This window comes from Coregonus clupeaformis, chromosome 20, assembly GCF_020615455.1.
Source record: "Coregonus clupeaformis isolate EN_2021a chromosome 20, ASM2061545v1, whole genome shotgun sequence".
Classification (NCBI taxonomy): Eukaryota; Metazoa; Chordata; class Actinopteri; order Salmoniformes; family Salmonidae; genus Coregonus; species Coregonus clupeaformis.
In genome coordinates, this window is record NC_059211.1 from 14473316 (window position 1) to 14492645 (window position 19330).

Sequence of the window (19330 nt, forward strand, 5' to 3'; positions counted from 1 at the left end):
AAGGTGGATTTTGTGGCGTTCATTGCCACAGTTATAAACTGTACTGCACGAGTCTCAAAGAAATCTAAGAAACTGGAGATTAAGGATTTTAATCTGAAGATTTGCAAAGGGTATTTGCGCCATCAGACCCGCCCTCCCAGGTCCCCTTGAGCCTGTGTAGGGATCAGATCTGTCAAAAAATTTTTTTACAGAAAGGTTGTTTGATTTAGTTAATTTTATTTATTGTTTGTTAGTTTTTGGGGTATTTTGTTCCATTTTGGGGAATCCTGTTTCCATCCCGCACAGTACGTAGCGGAATGCACATTAAATTGTGCGATCGCCAATATACCATAGAAGAAGAAGGTTTCATGATGCCACCGAAGAATATATCAGTCACATGGTAAGTTACGTATTTTCTTCGTCATATCCTCCATCTTTCGTTGCCGCATGTTTCCTCGGATATTTGTGGATCAGGTCTGGTATATTGTTATTACGTCATTTTTTAGAGTGGTGTTATGATCTACAATTACGTTTGTTTGATATTTGACTGGGACCGAAGTACTTTAGACGAAAAGAGGCAATGACACTTCATATGATACCCAGCAAGTCCACTGTTTTCATTTTGTTAACTATCTAGCGTTGGCGTGCTAGTATGTCTGCTTAGCCTGGCTATATCTGGCAATTTGTTTGCGTCAGCAACAGACAGCATCCCTTTTGTGAAAGATGTCGCATGTGGATTAGGCTCGTTTTCAAATTGTATGTTCTGGTTTTTTACTGTTCTCTCGAGGTAGTTAACGTTAGCTAGCGAGTAACAACGCCCCCTTGTCAAACGTGGTTAGCTAGCTCGCTAACTGAGGTTCACATAATAAATTAGCTAGCTAGTAGGCTAGCTAGTTACAGTAGTTAGCTAGCAGCTAGTTAGCTGAGAAACGCTGAACTTCATTCTCTGAGCGTTCCTCGGATAGTTAGTTTGGCAGCAGATATATGTTGACGTAATCCCTAATACCTCCAGTCAAATTATGTATCAAATTATGAATGAAACTGGTCATCTGGAGCAAATTGTTCTGCTATTAGTGCTGATAATTGACAAGATAACAACCCATATGCCTCCACTTGAAAACAGTTCAGTTGCTAGTTTAAATGTTTTAGTTTGACTCATACCCATGTGATTTTTCCAGGTAGCAACATGAACCAAGAAAAATTAGCAAAACTTCAAGCCCAGGTCCGGATAGGAGGAAAGGTAAGCTAATTTACGTCTTTAGAGATTCAACAGGAAGTACCTGGGGTGCGTTCAGCAGGATAGAGTGGTGTGCAATGTTTAAAGGTAGTCAGCGATATGACGGTAGATGCACAAAGTAAACAGCATAGTGGGTCAATTTCCGCAACAACTAAGCGCATTGGAGCGCAAGGCTAAACTTCTCAGCTGTTTTGGTCCCGTGGCTACCTATAGAAGTTTGTGAAGCGAACCCGTGCACATGCGCAGATATTGTGTGTGGCTGTGTAAGAGTGAAGTCTACAGTTGGGTGTAATTTCGAAATTTGGTTTGCATCAGCTGTTTTTCTCTTGTCAGTCACTACCAGTCACTCAATTAGCCCATGGCGGCAACAAAATTTAGCTTAGGGTCCCCCAAAAGGCTAGTGCTGGCTCTGCCTGCATGTGTGGGTATGGATATGGGTACACAGACCCGTGAGCCACTGTGGCCCCTCATGATGAGTTCCTATTTTTTGTCCCCCATCAAAGTTGCCCATCCCGTTTCTACATGTTGGAGAGGCATATTTGTTATACATAACATTTGTCTATCTGAACATTCCAAAACATTGCATCCTGTTGAACGTGCCCCTGTTGAAGGAACGTGAACCATTTTGGGAAAACGGTTTGTTCAGTACAAACTGTCACGCAACGTAGGAAAACGTTCAATGAACTAAACACACCCACGGATTTAAGGACTATAAGCATGGGCTCCACCATTGGACAGACACACACAGGTCATTTAAGGAAAAAAGTATAGTCATTCTTAGCAAGATTTGGGAGAAATATCCCTGGACTGTCCGTATTTGAAATTAATTAATTAAATCAAGTCAATCTTGAGGAGTTAGGCCTATATAATACATTTTTATCAAATGAAAGTGTAGTCTAAATGTTGTTTCAAATAGCACATTATTTTTGCCATTTTAAGGTGAAACGTTTAAATGAAATATAGGCCTGCTACTTCTATATTATATACTCAATATTTATTTATTTATTTTAGTTAATCAACCTTATGGTTTCTGATACTCCTGATACGTTGATATTTCTCTGAGGACTGGACACACCCCTGCTCTATTTAACCTTTATTGATGTACATTCTTACATCTCCCTGCGTTGTTTTCAGGGCTCGGCACGTAGGAAGAAGAAGGTCGTACACAGAACGGCAACAGCCGACGACAAAAAACTTCAGAGTTCGTTAAAGAAATTAGCTGTCAACAACATTGCTGGTATTGAAGAGGTAAACACAGCTACCATTATACATTTTGTGTAATCTTAAGCTCTTAAATGTTGTATTTTGTTTGTTTCATGCCTCCCTTATACAGTGCCTTCAGAAAGTATTCATACCCCTTATTCCACATTTTGTTGTTACAACCTGAATTCAAAATGTATTACATCGACACACAATACCCCATAACGACAAAGTGAAAACATGTTTTTTGAAATGATAGCAAATTCATTGAAAATGAAATACAGAAATATTTCATTTACATAAGTGTTCACACCCCTGAGTCAATACTTTGTAGAAGCACCTTTTGCAGTAAGTCCGTAAAAGCTTTCCACTCCTGGATTGAGCAACATTTGCCTATTATTATTTTCAAAATTCTTAAAGCTATGTCAAATTGGTTGTTGATCGTTGCTAGACAACAATTTTTTAGGTCTTGCCATAGATTTTCAAGTAGATTTATGTTGAAATTGTAACTCGGCCACTCAGGAACATTCACTGTCTTCTTGGTAAGCAACTCCAGTGTAGATATGGCCTTGTGATGTAAGTTATTGTGAATTCATCTCCCAGTGTCTGGTGGAAAGCAGACTGAACCAGGTTTTCCTCTAGGATTTTGCCTGTGCTTAGCTCCATTCTGTTTATTTTATATACCCATAACATGATGCAGCCACCACTATGCTTGAAAATATGGAGAGTGGTACTCAGGAATGTGTTGTATTGGAATACTTTATATTCAGGACAAAAAGTTAATTGCTTTGCCACATTTTTTGCAGTATACTTTAGTGCCTTGTTGCAAACAGGATGCATGTTTTGGAATATTTTTATTCTGTACATGCTTCCGTTTCACTCTGTCAATTAGGTTAGTATTGTGGAGTAACTATAATCTTGTTGATCCATCCTCAGTTTTCTCCTATCACAGCCATTAAACTCTGTAACTGTTTTAAAGTCACCATTGGCCTCATGGTGAAATCCCTGAGCAGTTTTCTTCCTCTCCGGCAACTGAGTTAAGAAAGGACGCCTGTATCTTTGTAGGGACTGGGTGTATTGATACACCATCCAAAGTGTAATTAATAACTTCACCATGCTCAAAGGGATAGTCAATATCTGTTTTTGTGTGTGTGTGTATTACCCATCTACTAATCGGTCCCCTTCTTTGCGAGGCATTGGAAAACCTCCCTGGTCTTTGTGGTTGAATCTGTGTTTGAAATGCACTGCTCGACTGGGGGACCTTACAGTTAATTGTATGTGTGGGGTACAGAGATGAGGTAGTCATTCAGAAATCGTTGTAAACACTATTATTGCTCACAGTGAGTCCATGTGACTTCTTAAGCAAACTGTTACTCCTGAACTTATTTAGGCTTGCTATAACAAAGGGGTTCAATACTTATTGACTCAAGAAATTTCAGCTTTTCATTTGTAATTAATTTGTAAACATTTCTAAAAACATAATTCCGCTTTGACATTATGGGGTATTGTGTGTAGACCGTGACACACTCCACAAAAAAGTGGAGAAGGTCAAGGTGTGTGAATACTTATATATAATAAATGTTGAAGTCTCTTGCATGGACTGCAGCCTAGAATGACATGGAGTAGAATTTTTAAGTAAGCAACTCCCCCCTACTGTCACCAGGTCAACATGATCAAGGATGATGGCACAGTGATCCACTTCAACAACCCCAAAGTGCAGGCATCTCTGTCTGCCAACACTTTCGCTATCACCGGCCATGCCGAGACCAAGCAGCTCACGGAGATGCTCCCGGGCATCCTCAGCCAGCTGGGTGCCGACAGCCTCACCAGCCTGCGCAAACTAGCAGAGCAGTTCCCTCGGCAAGGTGGGTTGGCCATCATGTAGACTCATTAGGTTAGGGCTGGGGTATATTCACAAGGGACAAAACGTGGAGGGACCTACCAGAATTTGTCAAATAGACGCTCTCGTTTTTGTTGCAAAACGTTTTCTGTTGCAAAGAAAAGTTCTGCTACAGTTTGCTACAGTGTGCACTAATGAGTACACCCCTGGGGATTATTTTGAGACCTGAGGAGCGTCTTGATGCTTATTGCTTACAATATATATATATTTTTGCAGTGCTCGACAGCAAAGCCCCTAAAGCAGAAGATATTGAAGAAGAAGACGACGATGTCCCAGGTAAGGATGATTCCGTTTGCAAGGGAAGTATATCAGACACTTCAGAGGAAACGTTGCATAATTTGAACCTGTTTTCCTCTCCCTTTCTCTTCAGACCTGGTGGAGAATTTCGATGAAGCATCAAAGAATGAAGCAAACTGATTGATCTTCCCCTTGAGACCCCATACAAGGATTGGAACTGCAATTAAGAAACGAAGGGCGACTTCTCCGATGTTTTAACTTCTAGTTACGAAGACATATCATTTCAAACACTATCCCGTCAACCAGAGACTTGTGTATTTTGAAATGGCCCAAGGATGACTGGCTTGCCCACTTAAACTCCCAACACATTGGTCAACGGTTCAGTACTTTTCACCACATTGTTAGTCGGGATCAGGATTGCGGTGGTCATTAATTAAAGCTAGTCTTAATTTTAAAAAAAATTGTTTATGAAACAAAATAAAGGTGATTAACGTTTTCTACATGGTGCTGTGGTCTTTCTGGCTGTTGAAAGGGGGTATTTAGTTTTTGAAGACTGTTTGCACAATTTCTGCCACCCTGGTTCATCATTGTATCAATATTAATTTCAAGCAGCTGTTGACTCACACTCAAAGTAATCCATGCAACTGCAGCATCAGGCCTTGCAGAGGTCATGATATTAGACTGACTTGGATGATATCGCTGATGAAAGATGGTTGTAAGGCCTTTCGTGATTGTAATTTTAGACCCATATGTTTTATTTCTGAGGTTTCATGTACATATGACTTGGGTATTATGACCTAGCACTTAAACCACTGGGATAAAGATATGAAAATGTAATCTTGAGTCATTATGTCCTATAGACAAATTTTTGGCTAGAAATAAGAGCAAGTTTTCTGTAATAGAATGATATAATTAGGTAAATATCTATTCTAATACAGCTAGAAAAGGACATTGAGGACATTCTTGAGTTTACTTAAGAAGACCTGCAGTGAGTTTGTGGGCGCGCAGAAGGGGGGGGGGATAGTGGGAGAGAAATCGTCCCTCCCCGCTAGTGAGCAAGACTGCTTTTCTTCTCACTAATGTTACAATATGTTGAAGTTCTTCAGTGCCCGGGACGATGAGAATGAAAGCCTATTGGGTGCATTGACAGAAGGTACGTTTTTAATTCTATTCCAAAGTAAAATCAGACAGACAGTGCGAGATTATGTAGTTCTATCATAGGGGAAATTGTAGCTAATCTGCAGTCATCGTTTTGCCGCGCGCGACACATTAATAGACTGGCAGAAGCACACGAGAATATCCCTTCTGCCTATATGAATTACTGGAAAAATACGACTTGAATTATATGGAAATAACGTGATAAAGGGAATAATGCTGCGAAATTAACCTGCAACGATTAATGAAGCGGGATGGGGAGCAAATGTCGCATTGCCGTTTTCGCTGGTCGAGAGGGGATTTAAACTGTTGCACGTGTGCTGGATGCGTCACCCGTCCCGCGAAGCAAACGCTCAGTCAGCTGTATCGGTTGAGCCCTATTGCAGTTTATATGCGCCGTAAAAAATAAGATATATTTACCGATAATCTGTAATCGTCAGCATGAATGGCAGGGTTGGGGCGCAATAACAGAGGGAGGGTTAAAGCTGCAATGCAGTTTTACCCCGACAAGAATTCACCAACGCTAAAGGGTAGGCCTACCTGAAATTGTGCAATAGGCAATAACCAACCAAGGCGCAATCACAGCACAATGTAACCGCAAATCTGAATTATGAATCAGATTTTCTTCCTCACAGGTCATAACATTTTGTCTTATTTCATTCGATAGTGAAGTAGAATATTTAAACAATATAGAATGAAATTGATATTGCCTTTATTTGTGTTATTGACATTATCCATCCATTCTCGATCATTTAAAACTATTTGTATGCGCCTTGATTAATAATGTGTAATAATAATGTACATAATCTAACATCCAGTTTTGCCACCTGTATTTTTTTTTATGCTGGTGTTTCACTACAGCCCTATTCCCCAGAGAATGAGTCAGCTTTACCTGGCTCTCTGGATCTGTCTCCCTCTGAAATGGCACCCTATTTCCTATATAGTGCATTACTTTTGACCAGAGCACTATGGGCCTGTGGTGCACTAGGGGGGGGGGAATAGGCTGCCAAAAGTAGTGCACTACATAGGGAATAGGCTGCCATTTGGGACATTACCTTGCTCTCTCAGTGACGACATTGCAAGTATGTTGGCCTCAGTGGATTATTTAACCTATTCAAAGCAAAGAAAATGGCGCCCCATTTATTGGACCCATTACCACCTAGGAACACAGCCTGTCCCATCTGGGATCATAGTCGTGTGCGTGAGTGAGTGCTTGGGTGCTCTTGTGGACTAAATGTTATGTTCTTCATATATGTCTGTTTGTTCTCTTTGTGAAGCAGAATGTCTTTGTCAGGTTCATTTGACATATACCTTTACATAGTTTTGATCTGTTTCCACGTCTTTGTATGAACAGATGAATCGGATGCTCCGTCTCTGATGGATGCTAAGCATCACTGGCTCCACAGACCCTGTCTGCTGATGCTCAAAGATGGGGATGTCACAAAGCCAGGACAGCTGGGCTGTGGACACATCGGATCAGAGTCCCCTGCAAAACCCAAAGTCCATTCAGAGGGGGTCCTGAGCCCAGGGGTGGCAAAAGAGGGTCCTGTTTCCCAACTGGAGTCCCCTGCTCAGAGACTGATGAGACAGCTAGAGGAGGGAAACTGCACTGTGACCACTCTCTCAACATGGGGAGAGAGGCATTTTGGGGAGGCTTCCACCCCCCTAATGCTCAGCCCCTCCAAAGCGGCTGGGCCGGAAGTGGAGGTGGAGGTAGAAGAGGTGGTGAAGAGCAGGCCCCAGCCATCCTCCTCCAAGGAGGACTCTGTGGTTGAGGAAAAGGAGCTGGAGGAGAGTGGACTTGAGCTGCAGGACTCCCCCAGTGGCTCAGATGCCCTAGGTCCTGACATGGACGACACGTCTGGTCCCCCTGTAGAGGAGCCCTATGGAGGCGGCCATGATGCCCAGATCCAAGGGCCTAGACTGGGGCTTCAGAGCCAGACCAAAGCCAATGGACTAGCTAATGATGAGACCAACGCCAACATAGTTCAAGCAGATAGTGAAGAGGGAGCTGTGGGGGACTGCACACCTTCCCCAATGTCTCCATTAGTGGATCCAGACAATGAGCTACAGGCCGGCCCCGCAGGCATTCTTTCCAGGGAGCGAGGCACTATCCTGGGGGAGGTGGCCCCCGTGTGGGTCCCTGACGCCCAGGCGCTGGTCTGTATGATGTGTGAAGTCAGATTCACCTTCACCAAGAGAAGGCACCACTGTCGCGCCTGTGGCAAGGTGAGGGTCTTGCACCACTATTTTATTTTTGTGTGTGTGTAGGTTGTATTTAAGGTGCGTCTCTGGTATGTTGTCCCTGAGAAATTAGGCTGACCATTAGTGATTGTGTGTCTGTGCTACAGGTATTCTGTTCATTGTGCTCTGGTCTGAAGTTCCGACTAACACACCTGGATGGGAAGGAGGGGCGTGTCTGTGTCTCCTGTCACTCAACTCTAGTGAAAAGTGAGTATCACATGACAACACTGTTACCATGACACTACAGGGTAAATCCATTTAAATTCAATCACTTTTTGACAGCACCCCTTGTGATTTAAACGAAACCTTCCATACATATTTGCCCATTGTAGAAGTGGCAATAAAGTTATTTTTTGGAGCCGAATGCCAAAACATGATATTGATATAATTTCAAACCTTAAAAACAGGGTTGTCAAACTATTTATAATTTCTGTGACAAAAAAAAATACACAAATACTAATATTTATGTAGTCCCGTGTAGCTCAGTTGGTAGAGCATGGCATTTGCAACGCCAGGGTTGTGGGTTCGTTTCCCACGGGGGACCAGTATGAAAAAAACAAAAAAACAAAACATGTATGCACTCACTAACTGTAAGTCGCTCTGGATAAGAGCGTCTGCTAAATGACTGAAATGTAAAATGTAATGTCCCTTTTTAACCTTTAACGTAAATTACCTCAAAAATACTCAACTCTGATTTTTTTCACATTCGCATATGTGGTAGCTTATACCCTATTTTACATCGTCTAAGGTTTTTGTGTTGTTCCTGCTATCGGTTGAGACACAACATGCTCTTTTTCATATTCGCAAATGTTGTAGCTTATACGCTATTTTACATCGCCTAAGGTTTTTGTGTTGTTCCCGCTATCAGTTGAGACACAACATGCTCTTGAATACAGGGTAGGTGTCATGTTTTGGCTGATGAATGCACTAAAATGGGAATAAAATAGAGATTTCTACTTTCAAATGGTACCACAAACATGGTTGGAGATCCAAACATCAGAGAATGTTGACTTGAATGGGAAAATCTGTTGTTTGAAATTACCTATTGAAATCATAGAAATATAGATAAGAGAATATACATGACAATTTAAGTTGATATTCGACAGTGGGTGGACCGGCTGTAATCTTTGTAGTAGTAATTAGAAGTTACAATTTCAATTCAATTTCAATGGTGTACCAGCTAAATTACAGTCTTCTGAAGGGATAGGTCCATTCTATGAATTTTATTTCTATGATTGAAATGACACCCACCCTGGATTCAAGAGCATGTTGTGTGTCAACCGATGGTGGGCACAACACAAAAACCTAAAATGATGTGAAATAGGGTCTAAACTACAACATATGCAAATATGAGTTTACAAATTTTTTGATAATTGACGTTAAAGGTTTAAAAAAGACAATTTTTCAAAAGAAAGAATCAAATTGTTTGACAACACTGTTTGTAAGCTTTTAAATTGATCAAACTCAACCGTTAATCTTTTCCAGTGATGAAGACATGGATGTCTCATGGTATGGTGGGGTATGCAAAACGGTTCAACTTTTAGCACCTTTATCTCCTGAATGTTTTGGCATTTAGGTCCAAAAAGTAACTTTCTGACCACTTCTTCCATGGGCAAACATGTATGGAAAGTTTTGTTTAAATCAAAAGGGACGCTGTCAAAAAGTGATTGAGGCAATAAGTGTGTTATAAAGTTAATTGGTGCAATATGGAGAAAAATGTTCCTGTCAATATTATTGACTTTCTCTCATGTATGTTTTTCTTTAGCAACCCCTCCCAGGGGGAGGAGGAAGGTGTGGTTTGCTGATGAGATCCTATCCAATGAGAAATCAGACTCTGCCCCTTGTACACCAATCAGAGGCCCCACCTTCTCGCCACTATTATTGAGGAGAAGTATAGCTGCTACAATCAGAAGCGCCACTGGCTCACCACAGACCAGCAGGAGGGCCCCAATAGCACAGGAGATGCCCCTGCTCAATGTATGTAACAACACCTTATCAGACCAGACTGAATTGATACAATTAAAATTAAATAAAAGATCTAAGGATGTGGTCACATGCACATGCATCAGTCTTTCTGTTGGTATCTTTGATATCCATAACCCCACAGTATTCCATAAGCTCTCTCTTTATGACTCTCTTTCTGCCTCTCTATCTCCTTCCTCCCTCCTCCTCCTCCTCCTCCTCCTCCCTCCTCCACCTAGGGGCAGCAGGTAGCCGAGAGGCTAGAGGTTAGAGAAGCAGGTCAGCAACTGGAAGGTTGCTGGTTCGAATCCCATAACTGACAGGAAAATCTGTCTGGAACTGTCCTAGATGCCATCACCTGCCGTTGGGCCCTTGAGCAAGGCACTTAACCCCTAAACTGCTCACCGGGCGCTGTGTGTGTGTGTGTGTGTCAGAATGGTTGGGTAAAACTAGTGGACCAATTTCTGTCTTGTATGGATTAATAAAGTATTCTCCTTCTTCTCCCTTCTCTGTATAGCCTCTGCAGGAGGCTTGTGGGCCCTGTGGCTGGGGTACAGCAGCCTTGGTCAGCAGCCACATCAGCAGCTCTGCTAACCTCATCCCACTGGAGGGCCTCCCTCCCATCCTCACCTCCACTGGAGTCAAAGGAGGTACGACCAGGCTATCAACACTGGAGATGCTAACGGCTAGCTCAATGTTCTGGGATTGTCATAGTTAGCTACTGGAGATTACTCAAATCAAATCAACTGCAGGGCCAAATACTGCAGGGCCATGTTTGGGAAACCCTGGCTTACTGTACTGGGATTGTCATACGGTTAGGTAGTTAGCTACTGGAGATGCTAAAGGCTAGCTCACTGTACTGATTGTCATAGGGTTATCTACTGGAGATGCTAAATGCTAGCTCACTGGTCATAGGCTTGTCATGTGGTCCTCTGTAGCATGGCGCTTGTAACGCCAGGGTAGTGGGTTCGATCCCCGGGATCACCCATACGTAAAAATTTATGCGCACATGACTGTAAGTCGCTTTGGATAAAAGCGTCTGCTAAATGGTATATTATTATTTATAGGCTTAGCTACTGAATGATCGGAGGGTTAGCGTTAAAGGTGTTACTCTGATTCATTATCAGGCTTATTGTCTTAATGTTGGGCAATTTAATTGGATGCAAACAGGCCACCTTACAAATCTTATTTAGTCATATTTAGACACAGAAGTTAAACTATGGTTGACTGTTTTTAAAGGAGGTATTAGCGGCTACTGCTAGCTCCCTGGGCTCAGGGTAAAATGGAAGCTAATGTCTAATAGCTTCTAGGGATGTCTAGCTCACAGTTTCCTCTGTTTTGCCCAGACTACACAGTCGAGGAGAGGCCCTCTGAGATGGTTCTCATCCAGGAGCTGGAGAGCGGCAGGCCCAACTCCCTGGTCTTTGTCCTCAACGCCAACCTACTGGCAATGGTCAAGCTGGTCAACTGTATGTGACCTTTCCTCTCAACCTTCAACCTTTTTCAGTCATTGACAGTGTGTATACACAAGCACACACTGTTTACATGTATTCTTAGCTCACCATTGACTCAAGTCACATGCATATTTTATAAGAGTGTCAGACCGTGTCACCAACAGTGACCTCACATTGAAACGCTGCCTCTCATTGGCTCTCCCCAGATGTAAACAGGAAGTGCTGGTGTGTGACGTCCAAGGGCATGCATGCGGTAGGCCAGGTGGAGGTGGTGGTGCTGCTACAGTGTCTGCCTGAGGAGAAGAGCTTCCCCAAGGACATCTTCAGCCACTTCATACAGCTCTACAGGGATGCCCTCACAGGTGAGACTGGTGTTGACGTGGTCTGGCAACTTAGCCACCATTGATCAGCACTGGATAAAGCTCTGAAGCAGGTCTTGAAAAGGCTTCCAAGTCTGTTTAATGGTGTACTGGTCCCTCTCTATATATCTCTCATTATCTCCCTCCCTCCGTCTCACTCTCCTTTTCCCTCTCCCTCTCACTCTCCTTTTCTCTCTCTCTCTCTCTCTCTCTCTCTCTCTCTCTCTCTCTCTCTCTCTCTTTCCATCTTTCTCTCCATCTTTCTCTCCCCCCACCCCCTTTCTCCACAGGCAAGGTGCTAAGCCAGCTGGGTCTCTCCCAGTTCTCCAGTAGTTTCCTGGGCAGTGAGGAGCATGCAGGGTTCCTCTGGGTGCGCTCCACTCTCCAGTCCCTGCAGGGCCTGCCTATGCCCAACCAGCCCTTCCTCTTTGGCCTGCTGGTCCACCGGGCTGAGGTACCCTGGGCCAAGGCCTTCCCCCTGCGCCTCATGCTCAGACTGGGGGCAGAGTACAGATGTGAGTCAGGGCTCTGGAGGCGGAAGAGAGATGTAGCTGGGTAGAGAGAGAGAGAGAGAGAGAGTGTGTGTGCATGTGTGCGTGCGAGCAATATCCACAGGAACGCAGCATAGCTGTCGATTTGTGGTATCTATTACATTTATTGCATTGGAGACGCAGTGTGCAGCTTTTCTGTTCTTTCTATGCGTTTCACTGGTGCATCCACTCAGTGTCATCCCCATTAAGGCATTCCTCTCCCTTCCTTTACAGTTTACCCCTGTCCTCTGTACAGTGTGCGCTTCAGAAAGGCTCTGTTTGGGGAAACTGGCCACACCATCATGAGGCTGCTAGTAGTAAGTAGCTTGCCTCTCATTACAATAACAATAATCAACACCAAGGTTATATTCATTAGGGCACACGGTACCAAAACGTTTTACAACGGAAAATGAAAGTTCAGATAGTCCCTGCCTGTTTCAGTCAGTTGTTTCCATTTGGGTCCTAATGAATCACACATTTTACCCTCTGCTTCCCAGGACTTCAGGAATTACCGGTACACTCTGCCAGTGGTGCCTGGACTCACTGTAGATCTGGAGGCTCAGAGGACCTGCATTAAAATCCCCACCAACGGCTATGATGAGGTACAGCTAAACCATGAAACAACACTTGGTTAACTGTAATCAATAAGCCGTTATAAATGCTTATAAATACTTTATAAATTATAAAAACTCCTTTATAAATAACTCTTTCATCAATAGATCAAGGGTTGACATCAATACATTCTCCCTCTCTTTCACCTTCTCTCTCTCTCTCTCTCTCTCTCAGCTGATGAGGGCTTTGAATAAGTCCAATGAGCATGTGCTGGCCATGGGGGCATGCTTCAACGTGGCAGCAGACTCCCACCTTATCTGTGTTCAGGGGGACGATGGCCAGTACCAGACCCAGGCCATCAGCATCCACAATCAGCCTCGCAAAGGTGGGAAGCCCCTGGAATCAACAGAGGGTGATGGGGACTATGGGAGACTGCAGACTGCACTGCCTGTCCTGTAATGAAAGATAAATAACAGTAGCGGGGGGATGCTACACAGAGGCAAGCAGCACATCACCTACCATCAGAGAGAGGGAGAGGGAGGGAGAGAGAGAGATTACAGTACAGAGAGGTAATATTTACTGCCACGTAACACAACCAGTGTATCTGGCCTTTGACAGCCTAGGAAAAATCTTATGTATGATTTGCCATGTTTTTATATGTGCTCACTGCAAGAACTGTGCCTTAGCTGTCACTTTTTCACCACTGGAGGGCAATGTCGTGTCATGTGAGAGGGTGAACCATCCTGAGAAAGTTACCGGTGGAGAAAGCTTACTTCTGTGATTATATTTGGTTAGTCCAACTGTAATATTTAGATGTTTATATCTACAAGTCAAGTGGTAATATATGGTGTTGTGTTTTGTTTCAGTCACCGGTTCCTGCTTCTTTGTGTTCAGTGGAGCTCTGAAAGCAGCATCAGGATATCTTGCCAAATCCAGCATCGTGGAAGGTAGCATCATACTTGTGTATCTTCACTTAGAACTGGAAAGTTACCTTACTAATCATATTTAATTAAAATACAGAAATAGTCATATTATGATTACTTGACTACTAACTTTCATCCTAAATAAGATTTCCTTATTTAGAGTCTGTCAATGTTTGTCTGTATGTGTGTGTCCATGTGCACTCAAAGTTGTGTGTGTGGCTGTATGTATGTGCATGTGAGTGTGTGTGTCCTTGTTGGTGTCTGTGTGTGTCCTTGTTGGTGTCTGTGTGTGTGTGTGTGTGTGTGTGTGTGTGTGTGTGTGTGTTTTTTTTGCTTTTGCTGTCCCTCTCTCCAGATGGGCTGATGGTGCAGATCACTGTGGAGACCATGGTGGAGCTTCGCCGGTCGCTACGGGAGATGAAAGACTACACCATCACCTGTGGGTGGATTGACCAGTCAGACAGCCAGGAGCATGTCCATGTCCAATGGCTGGATAAGGAATGCACTTTGAACAAGGGGTGAGTGTTAGGTCATTCAACTTCTGATCAGTGTCCCATGAATAGTTCTTTAGCCTATCATTATCCTACATTTATGCCACAGCGTTGTTGAATACATGTTTCTGATTGGCTAGAAGGGCATTCTAGAATGGACATTAAAACCTGACAGTGGGAAAAGATATAGGGACAGTTGGAAAAGATATCGGGACACCTTGCAATCATGAAGCAATATGCACCTACACATGCAGACCGTACTTGCTACAAAGTTACAGAAAGCTAAACCAACAACTACACAAACTGAACTTGGATACATTGTAAACACAGGTCCAACGAGGAAAAAACGTAGCTAGCTAGCATTGATTTGTTTTTGCAGAGACATATTTTTTTTGAACATCTGATGACCTAACATGGTGAGTGGTGAACATGAATTTCTCCGGTCCCTTTCGCCGCTGTGCTGTCAAATCTTCCCACATGTTTCTTGTTTGACCAGCTGTTTTCAGCAACTGATATTTTTTAATTTGGTTGTCATATTGGCAGGTTTGCTATCAACTAACTACTTAGCTAGCTTCTAGCCTAGTGTTTAATAAGCAATGCGATCTCCTCGTAATTAACAGTCATTATACAACGGGTGGGTCTAATCCTGAATGCTGATTGGTTAAAACCGCATTCCAGCAGGTGTCTATTCCACAAGTTACCACCGGCTAAATCTATGACGTTAAAATGCCTATTTACTCTGCGCAATCCACTGTCTTATCAGCCTAGCCAAGTTATTTATGAACTTGATCTCCACTATAAAAAGCATCTAGACATTATCTCACATTTCTTTTAGACTAACATTTCGTTTTCAACAGTGGACATTTGTATAAACCTTGCTCTCTGTCTCTCCGACATTTGCAACATTGTTTCAAAATTCAAATTCGATCTCCAGCTGTCCCATAGAACGTGTCGGGAGTCGGGACGAGACAGACAGACAGGCAGCGTTTCTCAGCCAGTTGAAATCATGAATCAGCTTGCATAATTTTTATGGCTATACAGTGGGGAGAACAAGTATTTGATACACTGCCAATTTTGCAGGTTTTCCTACTTACAAAGCATGTAGAGGTCTGTAATTTTTATCATAGGTACACTTCAACTGTGAGAGACGGAATCTAAAACAAAAATCCAGAAAATCACATTGTATGATTTTTAAGTAATTAATTTGCATTTTATTGCATGACATAAGTATAAGTGATGAGAGGTGTTGGGTTTGCACCAGACATAGCGTTTTCCTTGATGGCCAAAACACTCAATTTTAGTCTCATCTGACCAGAGTACCTTCTTCCATATGTTTGGGAGTCTCCCACATGGCTTTTGGTGAACACCAAACGTGTTTGCTTATTTTTTTCTTTAAGCAATGGCTTTTTTCTGGCCACTCTTCCGTAAAGCCCAGCTCTGTGGAGTGAACGTCTTAAAGTGGTCCTATGGACAGAAACTCCAATCTCCGCTGTGGAGCTTTATTTGCAGCTCCTTCAGGGTTATCTTTGGTCTCTTTGTTGTCTCTCTGATTGGCAGGTTTGTTGTGGTGCCATATTCTTTCAATTTTTTAATAATGGATTTAATGGTGCTCCGTGGGATGTTCAAAGTTTCGGATATTTTTCTATAACCCAACCCTGATCTGTACTTCTCCACAACTTTGTCACTGACCTGTTTGGAGAGCTCCTTGGTCTTCATGGTGCCGCTTGCTTGGTGTTGCAGACTCTGGGACCTTTCAGAACAGGTGTATATATACTGAGATCATGTGACAGATCATGTGACACTTAGAGTGCACACAGGTGGACTTTACTTAACTAATTATGTGACTTCTGAAGGTAATTGGTTGCACCAGATCTTATTTAGGGGCTTCATAGCAAAGGGGGTGAATACATATGCACACACCACTTTTCCGTTATTTATTTTTTAGAATTTTTTGAAGTTATTTTTTTCATTTCACTTCACCAATTTGGACTATTTTGTGTATGTCCATTACATGAAATCCAAATAAAAATCCATTTAAATTACAGGTTGTAATGCATCAAAATAGGAAAAACACCAAGGGGGATGAATACTTTTGCAAGGCACTGTAAATTCATAATAATAATGTTTATAATCAAAATGTGTCAATCATTATTTGAATATGTTGGGAACCCGTTGTATAAAATTGATAATGCCCTCCAAGCCGGTGTTTGGAGGATATAGTGGCACCGTGCCAATATATCCTCCAAACACCAGCTTGGAGGGCATTATCAATTCTCGGGCATTATCACTTAAGTGTCAACGAGTGTCCCGACGCTGCGTCTTCAATTATTCTGCGTCTTCAATTATTTCCAAGGTACTGTAAAGAACGTTGGCGTTCATCCCTTACTTAACCTCTCTCACTAACCCCAACCCATTGTCGCTTCATGCATTCTTCAAGTCTGCCTCAGACTATCTGACCCTCTTGTCCATCGCTGTAGAATACCCTTTATCGTTGCTTGCTTACTTTGTATGGCTGTGTGTGTGCGTGCATGTATGTGTGTCTTGCAGTGTTATCAGCCCCATTGATGGGAAGTCCATGGAGTCCATCAATAGTGTGAAGATGTTCCAGAAGTCAGAATACAAGGCCAATGGAAAGGTCATCCGCTGGACAGAGGTATGCCTAGTCTCTGGACCCAACAATAACTAGGGCACATCCAACTTTGCACCACTAGTCTTCACTCTTGTGTACTCTTACTCAAAGCCATTTCTCTCTGTACTGTATTCCCTAAGTACATGCTTATGTCTTGTGAGTCTCTTGTGTGTTGCACAGGTGTTTTTTGTGCAGAGAGGGGATCATTCTAAGAGCCAGAGTGACCACCATACAGAACACAGCCGGCTGACAGAGAGACTGGCCCGGGCATTCTGCTTGGCACTGTGCCCACACCTCAAGCTGCTGAAGGAAGATGGCATGGCCAAGCTGGGGCTGCGTATCACACTGGACTCCCACCAGGTGAGAGTGCCATTGGGTAGAATGAACATACTTGACTTAGATAATTTGGACCATTTAGATATTAAGAAATACAACTTTATGGAAACATCTTTGAAATTGTGCATCATCTGACTTTAATAGTTGTAGTAATTATTGAATGCCTAAGATGGGAGTTGTTGACCACCTTTTAATATGAAGTTATTATTCATGTAAATAGTAATGGGATATAGGCCTTCATAATATTACCAAAACTAGCAGTGAAAGCTATAGATGTGTGGTGGTTAACATCGCTGTTTCATGTTCCAGGTGGGGTTTGTGGCCGGCAGTAATGGCCTGCCACTCCCAGCCCCGTACCTTAACACCCTGGACACCGTGCTGATCCCCATCATCCACAGCAGGGGGCGCAAGAGGAGCGAGGGACCCGTAGTCATGGAGCTCATCTTCTATATCCTGGAGAACATATCCTAGGGGAGGGGGTCAAAGTGCACACACTCATCTCCACATCGCACCATCCTCTCTCCTGGCTCTCCATTTGTGCTGCTGTGAGTTCGATAGAGCTACAAATCAGCATTGGTTGAAGGAGTAAGCTCATTCAATGGACATAAAAGCTCACCTCCAGGCTCTATATGTCTCAGCCAGCCTGTGGTAACGGGTGGCTGGGTGGTAAGTGGTCTGACTCACCAAAGCTGTTCCATAGGTCACCCTGCCTTGGCCTCTAACTCAGCAGCAGAAAGAAATGCCACCCTCATGTTGTTTTTCCACTGTCAGGCTTTGTACCAGTGTCACCAGTGCTACTATGGAATAACACCAAAACACACACATGAAACCCAAAAGGGGCCATGAGATCAGGGTATAGTAATCTGCTTCATTTCGTGGCTTGAGACCAGTACGTCTGTATATTTTCAATAGAAATGCCCATATTTTGAGAATGCCTTTAAACTGGGGACTGGATTCAGTTCCAGACCTTAAAAATCAATGGGAAAAAGAGAATGACTTCAAAAGTAATATATCAGTAGATCTGTAGCTAGCCGTTTGATGCATACTGAATGAATGAATGTTTAAGAATGTTTTCATATTTGAATGTATTTGAATTCCTCTTGATTGCCCCTGAAATGCATTACTGTCAACCTAGGATTAATTAAACATTATATTAACACAAGGACATCATACAAGGTTTTGATTTTTAAACCAAATCAGATTTTATTGGTCGTGTACACATATTTTGCAGATGTTATCTCAGATGCAGCGAAATGCTTATGTTTCTAGCTCCAACAGTGCAGTAATTCCGAACAATACAAAACAATACACACAAATCCCAAAAAATTTAAATCAAGAAATATCAGAACAAGCAATGTCAGTCCGGAATATAAATATATATGTATATGATGGTGTATAGACAGTATATGAATAGACAAGGTGTGTACAGTAGTAGTTATATAGGATGAGCCTTGACTAGAATACAGTGTATACAGTTTACATATGAAATGGGTAAAACAGTATGTAAACATAATTAAAGTGACCAGTGTTCAATGACTATGTACATCGGGCAGCAGTCTCTAAGGTGCAGGGTAGAGTAACGGGTGGTAGCCGGCTAGTAACAGTGACTAAGTTCAGAGCAGGGTACTGAGCAGAGGCCGGCTAGTGGTGACTATTTAACAGTCTGATGGCCTGGAGATAGAAGCTGTTTTTCAGTCTCTCGGTCCCAGCTTTGATGCACCTGTACTGTCTCCGCCTTCTAGATAGTAGCGGGAAGAACAGGCCGTGGCTCGGGTGGCTGAGGCCCTTGATGATCTTCCAGGCGGTGATACAGCCATACACGATGCTCTCAATGGTGCATCTGTAGAAGTTCGTGAGGATCTTAGGGGCCAACCCGAATTTCTTCATCCACCCGAGGATCTCAGTGATGTGCACGCCGAGGAAGTTCAAGCTTTTCACCCTCTCCACTGTGGCCCTGTTGATTTGGATGGGGGCGTGCTCTCTCTGCTGTCTCCTGAATTCCACAATCAGCTCCTTCGTTTTTTTGATGGAGAGGTTATTTTCCTGGCACCACTCAGCCAGGGCCCTCACCTCCTCCCTGTTTGGTAATCAGGCCTACCATTGTTGTATCGTCTGCAAACTTGATGATTAAGTGGGAGACGT

At 43.0% G+C, this 19330-nt stretch overlaps 2 protein-coding genes across 9 annotated transcripts; both read left to right on the forward strand.

Moving 5' to 3' along the window:
* The first annotated feature begins 273 nt into the window (after positions 1-273).
* On the forward strand, positions 274-5049 carry LOC121533734 (transcription factor BTF3 homolog 4). 5 transcript variants are annotated; one of them, XM_041839927.2, is made up of 6 exons: positions 274-379; positions 1158-1219; positions 2351-2464; positions 4080-4281; positions 4533-4592; positions 4687-5049. In XM_041839927.2, the coding sequence occupies exons 2-6, from the start codon at positions 1166-1168 to the stop codon at positions 4731-4733; spliced, it is 477 nt and encodes a 158-aa protein (XP_041695861.1). In that variant the 5' UTR covers positions 274-379; positions 1158-1165; the 3' UTR covers positions 4734-5049. The 5 variants fall into 5 exon arrangements, with proteins under 5 accessions (XP_041695861.1, XP_041695859.1, XP_041695860.1 ...); XM_041839925.2 differs by lacking the exon at positions 274-379 and adding an exon at positions 397-453; XM_041839926.2 differs by lacking the exon at positions 274-379 and adding an exon at positions 465-556.
* Positions 5050-5570: 521 nt separating this feature from the next.
* LOC121533733 (zinc finger FYVE domain-containing protein 9) lies at positions 5571-18353 on the forward strand. 4 transcript variants are annotated; one of them, XM_041839920.2, is made up of 16 exons: positions 5571-5706; positions 7063-7937; positions 8060-8159; positions 9718-9929; positions 10432-10564; positions 11261-11383; positions 11575-11730; positions 12018-12242; positions 12492-12574; positions 12755-12859; positions 13044-13194; positions 13676-13756; positions 14088-14250; positions 16771-16876; positions 17033-17212; positions 17498-18353. In XM_041839920.2, the coding sequence occupies exons 1-16, from the start codon at positions 5643-5645 to the stop codon at positions 17657-17659; spliced, it is 2919 nt and encodes a 972-aa protein (XP_041695854.2). In that variant the 5' UTR covers positions 5571-5642; the 3' UTR covers positions 17660-18353. The 4 variants fall into 4 exon arrangements, with proteins under 4 accessions (XP_041695854.2, XP_041695855.2, XP_041695856.2 ...); XM_041839919.2 differs by lacking the exon at positions 5571-5706 and adding an exon at positions 5929-6238; XM_041839921.2 differs by lacking the exons at positions 5571-5706; positions 14088-14250; positions 16771-16876; positions 17033-17212; positions 17498-18353 and adding exons at positions 5923-6238; positions 13940-13978.
* Positions 18354-19330: the final 977 nt, after the last annotated feature.

Excerpts from the sequence above, each read along its gene's own strand:
- LOC121533734 (XM_041839924.2), top strand. The coding sequence starts at position 560 with ATGACACTTCATATGATACCCA. Across the intron at positions 582-1,157 it reads GACACTTCATATGATACCCA|GTAGCAACATGAACCAAGAA; the intron begins GCAAGTCCACTG and ends TGATTTTTCCAG. Across the intron at positions 4,282-4,532 it reads AGAGCAGTTCCCTCGGCAAG|TGCTCGACAGCAAAGCCCCT; the intron begins GTGGGTTGGCCA and ends ATATTTTTGCAG.
- LOC121533733 (XM_041839919.2), top strand. The coding sequence starts at position 6,154 with ATGGCAGGGTTGGGGCGCAATAACAGAGGGAGGGTTAAAGCTGCAATG. Across the intron at positions 7,938-8,059 it reads ACTGTCGCGCCTGTGGCAAG|GTATTCTGTTCATTGTGCTC; the intron begins GTGAGGGTCTTG and ends TCTGTGCTACAG. Across the intron at positions 17,213-17,497 it reads TCACACTGGACTCCCACCAG|GTGGGGTTTGTGGCCGGCAG; the intron begins GTGAGAGTGCCA and ends TTCATGTTCCAG.